This window comes from Canis lupus, chromosome 34 (assembly GCF_048164855.1).
Source record: "Canis lupus baileyi chromosome 34, mCanLup2.hap1, whole genome shotgun sequence".
NCBI classification, from domain to species: domain Eukaryota; kingdom Metazoa; phylum Chordata; class Mammalia; order Carnivora; family Canidae; genus Canis; species Canis lupus.
Genome location: NC_132871.1, coordinates 15593288 through 15602333, shown reverse-complemented (window position 1 = coordinate 15602333; position 9046 = coordinate 15593288). Strand labels below are relative to the sequence as shown.

General features: G+C 50.8%; 1 protein-coding gene across 1 annotated transcript; it reads left to right on the top strand.

Annotated features, from left to right (window-relative positions):
* The first annotated feature begins 1246 nt into the window (after positions 1 to 1246).
* Positions 1247 to 8621, top strand: SP5 (Sp5 transcription factor). The gene is made up of 2 exons (XM_072811040.1): positions 1247 to 1801; positions 2538 to 8621. The coding sequence occupies exons 1-2, from the start codon at positions 1751 to 1753 to the stop codon at positions 3681 to 3683; spliced, it is 1197 nt and encodes a 398-aa protein (XP_072667141.1). The 5' UTR covers positions 1247 to 1750; the 3' UTR covers positions 3684 to 8621.
* The last annotated feature ends 425 nt before the right edge of the window (positions 8622 to 9046 follow it).

The window sequence follows — 9046 nt, the reverse complement described above, 5'->3', positions numbered from 1 at the left end:
AGCTTGGGGAGCCCCGCACGGCCCGCGGCCCCGGAGAGAGGAGGCGCTGACTGCGGGGAGGCCGGGCGTGGCGCGGGGTCCGCCAGGGTCGGGCCTGTCCAGGCGGCCCACTCGCTCACGTGGCCGCGGGGGGAGGCCTCGGCCGCCCTGCCGGCTCCATCCCTTCCAGCGCCGTGAGGACCCCGCGGCGCCCCCCTGCCTCTTCCTCCGGCCCGCGCCCCCCCGGGGGTGGGGAGGTCCCCGCGTCCGCACCGACCCCGCAGGACCGCGGCCGGGCGTGCGCCCAGCGAGGGCTGGGGTGACAGTTTCCTCGACGCGGGGCGCACGCCACGCGCCTCTACTTTCTTTTCTTTCCAAAGGTGCCAGGAAGCCCACTTTGTGTTGGCTTTTCTTTCCGGCTGAAGGGCCTCCCTCGTACAGTGTGTGCTGTGCTCAGTGACAAAAGGCTTCCTCGACCGCGCCTTACTCTTTCCAAGTGGCTCCCGGCAGGTCTGTGCGGCTCGCAGAGAGCGCGCACTCGCTGGAGGGGCCCGGATTGCCCGCCCCGGCCGGGCTCCGGGGGCCTAAGCGCAGTCAGCCGCCTGACCGACCCTCCGCGGCGTCCCGGGCTGCCAGCCTGAAGACGCAAGAGCGACGTAACATGTTTCCCCCCCTCTGCTGTGTATGATGGTTGGCCCTGGGTGTCCCGCCAAGCTTAGCTGTGCTGGTAAGCGCGGCACGGGTGCTTTTCCCAGGCTCACTATTTGCAAAAGTTGCGGCCGGAGAAAACTTCCAGGTCGCCAGCAGGAATGTCACCAGAGGGCCACAGTGGCTTGTCGGGCAGGCGGCCCGGGAGCGTGCGCGCCACCCACCGCCGCCATGGGCGGCCGCCCGGCCCCGCCCCGGGTCAGGGCCCCGCGGGCGGCTGCGGCGCGACAGGCGGGGCGGTGGGGGGGGGGGGGCACGCGGCCGGGCGGGCGGGCGGGCGAGGTGCGTCCCCCGCCCCGCCCCGCCCCGCCCGGGGATTCCCTCGGGTCCGCGGTGTGCGCGGGCCGCTGCGTGTGCTGCGCGGGTGTGGGGTGTGTAAGTACGCGGCGAATCACCCTCATCTCGGTCTCAGGGTCCCGCGCCTGGAAGCCAAAGGCAGATTTCTCTGGAGATAACAAAGACACTTTGTCACTTTGGGCGCTGCCTCGGTGCAAATCTTTAATTGCAAAGGAGTTGCGGGGGGTGGGGGTGGGGGTGGGGGGATCGAGTGTCTCCAGCAACCCCAGCGCGGGTCTCCAGGCGGCAAGGCCCCCTTTGATCAGGAAAATCCAATTATTTGTGTATATACATTTCCCACATAGTGATTACTTCATTAATTGTCCCGCCTTTATCTCCTCCCTTCCCATCCCCCCTAATAATCAGTTCTTTTATCCCGACCAACAAACACACCATAGGAGCTTTGTGGATTCAAAGGATTTGCTTTCGCTTCTGAAAGAGCCGCTATTCTTTGATGATTGGGTAGCGGCAAACTTCAAAGCCATAAATCTTCCCTCTGACTGGCTGGCGGCCCAGCAAAGTCCTTATCAAATTCTTGGAGGTGATCCTGAAGCGCTCAGACCGCGCGCGGGCCGAGCGAGCGGGGTGCGGCGAGGGGCGCCGGCGGGGAGGGCCCCGGAGCGCGGGGAGGGCGCGGGGGGCGCCGCGCGGCCGTGCGCCCTCGCCTTCGGGCCTCCATGCCTCGGCGGCGCCCTGCTCGGCAGCCAGCGGCCCGCGGGCAGTAGCGATGGCTGCCGTGGCCGTCCTCCGGAATGACCCTCTGCAGGCCTTCCTCCAGGTCAGGTCTGGGCTCGGAGGGGGCGAGGGAAAGCCGGGGGGAGGGGGCGCGTCCGGATCGGGGCACCCCGAATTCTGGGCACCCGAGTCTCAAAGGGACCCCGGCTCGGTGGATGCCGCTAGCGCCAGCCCGGGGGGTGCCCACGTCAACTTCGCACCTAGCCTGGGTGTCTGGAGGGAGCGTGGCCTTTGGGGGAGGGACGCGCGGATGGGGCGGGGGCGGGGGCGGGGGTTCGGCCTTGCGCGCCGGGCTGAGAGCCGGGCCCGGGCTCACCCCGGCGGGCCCTCCCGCTGACTTGCAGCCTGGGGCGGGCGGAGGAGGAGCTCGAGAGTCGCGCGGAAAGAGCTTAAAAGATGGGAGGGCGGGCGGCCGGGCGGCGGGGCTGCGGGGGTTTCCGCCCCCCTTCGGGCCGCCGAGCCGGGCGCGGCGCGGCCGACCCCTCTCCCCGCCCACCCTGCGCCGGCTCTCGCGGAGGCCGGATGGCGTCCGTGTCCGTCCGCACCGAGTAGTTTCACGGGAAGCGCCCGGGCGCCCCGCGTTCAGGTAGCGCAGGCGCCAAAGTTAACCGTCCGGGCGGGTGCGGCGCGGGTGCGCTGGCGGGGAGGGCCCCGGGCCGGGGCGGGCGGCGCTGCAGCAGCCGGCGTGGGGGCGTGGGGGCGTCGGGCCGGCCCGGAGACCGCGCTCGGAGCGCTAACCCTTTGTCCCTTCTCCGCCCTCCCCGCCGCCGCCCATGCAGGACCGCACCCCCAGCGCCTCCCCGGACCTGGGCAAGCACTCGCCCCTGGCGCTGCTGGCCGCCACCTGCAGCCGCATCGGCCAGCCCGGAGCCGCGGCGCCCCCGGACTTCCTGCAGGTGCCCTACGACCCCGCGCTGGGCTCGCCCTCCAGGCTCTTCCACCCTTGGACCGCAGACATGCCGGCGCACTCCCCGGGCGCGCTGCCGCCCCCGCACCCCAGCCTGGGCCTCACGCCGCAGAAAACGCACCTGCAGCCGTCCTTCGGGGCGGCGCACGAGCTGCCGCTCACACCCCCTGCAGACCCCTCGTACCCCTACGAGTTCTCGCCCGTCAAGATGCTGCCCTCGAGCATGGCGGCGCTGCCCGCCAGCTGCGCGCCCGCCTACGTGCCCTACCCCGCGCAGGCCGCGCTGCCTCCGGGCTACTCCAACCTGCTGCCCCCGCCGCCCCCGCCCCCGCCGCCCACGTGTCGCCAGCTGTCCCCCAACCCGGCCCCCGACGACCTCCCCTGGTGGAGTATCCCGCAGGCGGGCACCGGCCCGGGGACCTCCGGGGTGCCGGGGAGCAGCCTCCCGGGCGCCTGCGCCGGGGCCCCCCACGCACCCCGCTTCCCCGCCTCCGCGGCCGCCGCCGCCGCCGCCGCCGCCGCCGCCCTGCAGCGGGGCCTGGTGCTGGGCCCGTCGGACTTCGCGCAGTACCAGAGCCAGATCGCGGCGCTGCTGCAGACCAAGGCCCCCCTGGCGGCCACGGCCAGGAGGTGCCGCCGCTGCCGCTGCCCCAACTGCCAGGCGGCTGGCGGCGCCCCCGAGGCGGAGCCCGGCAAGAAGAAGCAGCACGTGTGCCACGTGCCGGGCTGCGGCAAGGTGTACGGCAAGACGTCGCACCTGAAGGCACACCTGCGCTGGCACACGGGCGAGCGGCCCTTCGTGTGCAACTGGCTCTTCTGCGGCAAGAGCTTCACGCGCTCGGACGAGCTGCAGCGGCACCTGCGGACTCACACGGGCGAGAAGCGCTTCGCCTGCCCCGAGTGCGGCAAGCGCTTCATGCGCAGCGACCACCTCGCCAAGCACGTCAAGACGCACCAGAATAAGAAGCTCAAAGTTGCCGAGGCCGGGGTCAAACGGGAAGACCCGCGGGACCTGTGAGCCCCCCCACCCCGGGGGGCGACTCGAGGCCCCTCCCGCCTCGGACTCCCGACCCGGCACCTCCTGGGGAGGCTCCGGGGCGCTGTGGGCACCTGGCCCCGGGCAGACCCAGCCGGCGCCTGCGCCTTCCCCGCGCGCCGACGGGGACCCTGTGCCCGGGAGGAGCCGGGGAGGTAGGGTTGGGAGCTCCGCGTCCCCCAAGGGCGGTTGCGAGCTCGGACCCATTGCACCGCCTGGGAGATCTACAGTTTTGGGGGACCACACTGGGCTGACCTTGTATATATAGGAAACACTGCTGAGTTAAAGCGGAAGGACCTTGGGAGATTTGAAATAGTGCTCGGGTTTTTTTGGTTTTTGTTTTCTTGTTTTTGCTAGGACCAGGCCGGGCTTTGTACAGGTTATTTAATAGCTTTGTTAAAAGAATAATTATAATAATTATGACATTAATAAAAATGTTACTTTTGTTCTCAGCTCCATGCAGAGCTACACAGCATGAAATGTCTCTGTAAAGCAATCAGCAGTTGCGTGAAAATAAATACTTTAACTCCAGGGTCAGCTCGAGACAGTCTCATTTGATCTTTTCTTCTTCTTCGGGGAGGCTTATAAACCGGTCAGGTTTCACCTCGAAGACAGCTCCTGTAGGCTGCCCCTACGGAGGTCTCTTTGGTTTGGAAGGGTCTGGGCAAGTGTGTCGGGTTCACGGATGGAGGAAGTAAGTAAGTGGGGCAGGGTCAGATTTGTGGGAAAGAGGATAGATCATGCGGCCTTTGGACTTGACCGGCTTCTCTTAAAATTTTGATACCTGCTGCACAAACAATGCACGTTCTTTTATCTGGCGAGTTCCCTGCGGCTTTCCATTTGGTGGTACTGTGGGAAGAGAGGTCACTCTAGAGCTTTGCTTCCTCCTGGCAACGGGTTATGCTGGTGTCTGGAGAGGTACTGGAGACCCAAGGATCTGTTCACATTTGCGATTTTGGACAGTTACAGGGAAACTGGGGGCCCTCCTTCAAGTTTGGTCTTTGCTGGGGGGAAGAAGCTGTTACCTCAGCCCTGTTGTCTTGCTTGTTTTCTTCTAAATCATTATGCTGTGAAAATCTTAACAGTCTTGCTTCACAATAGCCACTTAGGGACTTTTGGCTGGGTCTGGAAGTTTAGTTCCATTTCGTATCTTGGGGTTTTATTCTTTTGAATCATTGAAGTAGACCAAGATTTGCTCAGGGAGGAGCCAGGAATACTACCATCTAGGTTTCTTGCCTGCCTCTTAAAAAAGTTTACAGTTGTTTTTTCAAGTGTCTCAATTCCACTGGCTCCTTGATGTTGGTTAATATATTTTTTTAAAACCTGAAACTGAAATCTTAAACTTCTGATTTAGAATTATCAAAGAAAGAAAATTATCAAAGAATATTTGTTAATATGTTAAACTTGCATCATTAATGCCAGATTTCAGTGGAACTGAATAGTCTTTTCATGGCAGTGGAAGTGTATATAAATTGATAGGATTTCACAGTTTACAATTTGTTGTTACCTTTCCTTTTGTTTGAAGTCAAACTGAATGGTAAGGTCTTAAAAGCTAGGGGAAGGTTGTGCTGGAGACTTACAGAATTAAGTAAAACACAAACATCAATATAACAGAGATGAAATTACCTTTGTATTTCTAACAAATAGCATTTTACTCTAATATGAGACAAGGTAGTAGAAGAATATTAGGATTATTGGGGAGATAAGCCTTAGAACCAGCTGCTCTCATTAGAGATTTTGGAACTATCTAGTGACAGATTGGCATATGAGTCTTCAGAGGTCTTTACCTGGGAAGGGCAGTTTGGTTAGCTAAATTTTCAAGGGTGTGATGGTTTTGCAAGCAATAGTAATAAGAAGGTTGCTACACAGTTACACTAAATACATCTAAGTGTGTAATCTTAATCTAAATCAAGATTCTTAAGAATAATTTCTATGAAGGGTTGCAGAAACTCATCTGAACCCTGTCCTGGAATGGGCTTCAGGGCTAGGAAAGGTTTTTTTGGCAGATGAGTAAAGAAAGAGAAATCCTGGTGGAGGATTTTCCACCAGAAAAATTTTCTCATTTTCAACTCAGAAAAGTTGAAGTGATTCTCTCATTGAAAGAGAACGCCCTTGGCGGGAAAAGTGGCAACTTTGAAATAAGTTTGCGAGCTGTTATTAACAGCCATAATCATCTAGTGTCTAAACAGATAAAATGTTGAAAATAAAATTTCCCTGTAAGTTTATCTTTATGATTATTAAGAGAAGAACTAGATAAAATATATGGCATTTATGTAAAAATACAATATATATAATTTTTAAAAGCAGAGCAGTCATTTGATGACAAAATGCCTTTCTTATGTTTTCACTTATAATTAAGGATTAATAACCTGCAAACTTAGAAAGTATGGTAAAAGTACAGTTTCTAGGCTAACTTGGTACAGTTGAAAGACTGTTCCTTACTGTGCCACTGCAAATTTGTGTTCCAATTACTTTAGAAAAATTATCCAAGTGGAAGCCAGAAAGCCACAATGATATGATATGATATGATATGATATGATATGATATGATATGATATATTATTATCCAAATGTAGGAAACCATTTCATGTTTATACTGAAAAATAAGCTAATAAATCAGAAATAGAAGTTTGACAGTGCAGAAATGTATTTGATTTTATAAGCTGTTAAAATTTGAACTGCTACCACATGCTGTTTCATAAAACTGCAACCAGTACCACTTAGAACTTTAAAAACTATTTACAATAAATCAATATGCCAGAAATAATATGCATAAGTGATATATAATTAAGTACAGTTAGCAGAAAGTTTTTAAAAATTCAAGTTAAAAGAAGTTCAGAAACATGACAATTAAATGTAAACTAAAATTTATTTTTTATTTAGAGTTTTGCTAACATCAAAAAAGAAAGTTTAATCTACCAACTATATTCAAGGCTTTACTTAAAGATCCTCACACACAATTCATTAAGTTTTAAAAATGAATTGAAAATATGTTAATGATGGTCTTATGTACATTTTTAAAGCAACTGTTTTAGTAGTGTGCAAATATAACAAAGTATATTTTAGAAAATTCTAAAATTAGTGTGATATGATTGCTTTAAATTTAACAATTGATAAATGAACCATTTTGATCAAGAACTTAGAACATGGAGAAATCGAGTTAATCAATGATTTAGGTGATTTGGAATTATGTGTTTCCGAACTTATTAACAATACTCCATAGCTTTCTCAAGGGAAAATTGTGCAAATTTACCTTTGACTGACCACTAATTTGTAATAGTTCTGGTAATGAATGGAAGTAAATTATGTTAAAGAATATATAACTGTATCATTTATTGTGTTAGCATAGTTTCAGTTAGAATCTTATAACCATATTGTGTATATTGTTTTAAATTATTTTGCTGTTAGTCAATGGAACAAGGCATGCCATTTTAAAAACTAATCTTGATGAACAGGCTTCTTGCAGGAACCTATTTGAAACAGTGATATTTGTAGACAAGGCAGTTTTTCACCCTGACCTGCATTGTTTCTGTTCTAATACTGTGAGTTTTTAAGAAATCCGTTTAAAGCTGCACATTTAGTGTTTTCCTTTTATTTTGGTTCTGCTGTGAGAGTTTCACAGAATGTTATTATAGCGGTAGCAGTGACTTCAAATTCATGTAAACACCTACAAAGGTGTTTAGGTCTCTAAAATTGCAAACTGCTTTTACTTGCCTTAGCTCTTCACATTAAATATTGATAAGTTGAAGTAAATTGATGATATCTCACTGGGAAATGATCTGTGTGGTGGAATCAACAAATCCAACCCTCTAGCTCTGTTTTTCTAGTAAATGGAATGAAGGTTTGCTAATATCCCAAATTGAGGGCTACTCCAAAACAAGTAATATTAACGTTCTATCAGATATCATTACCTACCTCTGGTTTACATGAGAGAGGGAGACTTTAAAAGGGTATGAAACCAAGGGCAGCTTTGAAATATGGGTATGTGCCAGCATAGTTGATGAACCAGGAAAAAATCTAGATAGAAAGATGTATGTTGGCAGTGAAATCTATATTTAGATTAATGCACCAAAAGGACACATTTCATTATTGGGCCACTATACTGGTAACCTGATTGATGTGGTATCTGATATACATAAACAGTACATTTTTCTCTGGTGATGTTTGGACTCAACACATTTTTCCATAAAGATCTTTGTGTCAATTGCTCCTCCCTTGATTGTTTTTAAAGAATCTGCAGTGTTTCAAATTAGTTTATGGATATTGTAAAACAGCTTACATAATGTTCCTTACTATTAACAAATAAGTCATACTGTTCAACAAAGATGTAATCAAACAGCTTATGGGCCATCACAACTTTTTTCGATAGTTTCAGTTTTACTAGTACAATTTACTACCAATTGTAGATTTGCATGCGATGATTGATATACTATATATTTTCATGCTGACATTTTGATGACTTCCCTTTCTAGACTCTATATACTTTTCCTTCCATGTCTTTAGTGATTATGCTGAAGCATAATCCCCAGTGAGGTATTTGACACTCAATTCTTAATTTAGTCCATGTATGTGAAATGCAGTAGTTTCTGCACAACACATAATAAACTATATTAACCAAGAATCTTATTTTGGTTGTCTACCTAATACCAAAATTCAATTCAGGGGAAATAAACTAAGTTCCTAGTTTGATATATGGAAAATCTGTAAAAGTAAAAAAGTAAAATCTTTTTACTTTTCAAAAGTTGTTTCAGCATTATGAAGATTTGGGCTGCCTATAATGAAGTGGGAGGTTTTTTTTACCTCACATCTAATTGTTTTCATCACTTGTCAAAATTCTAACATCAAAGTATACTAAAATCACCCAAAGTCTGAGGCCGTAGCTAGGTGTACCTGTCTTTTTAATAAAAAGTTAAACCATTCAGCCATACGGGTGCTCTCTAATGATTTTGTGTTTAGCATATTCTAAAACACAGATGGAAAACATCTGGCCCTCAGCTTAATTTCATCCAATTCACAAGGCAAATATCAAAGCTGAATCCTCATTTATGCTTATGGTGGGGAAAATGTGTCCTAATTTGAAAAGTATTTGGTGGTAATTTCCTAAAATCTGCATAAGGTACCATGAAAGCTTATTTCTCTTATTTCTGTCTTTGCGAGTTTTATTCTTACGTTTCTGTATTTTGTTTTCTTTTTCCATTCTGTAGGCCTCTTGACTTGTGGATGTCATGTGTCTCCTGTATAACCATGTGTCTCCATCTCATCAACTCATTTTGCATCATGTATCTCTCTTCCTTTGCTCAAAATATGTATGCCCATTCTTTGACTTTGCTCCCTATAATGCAGAAC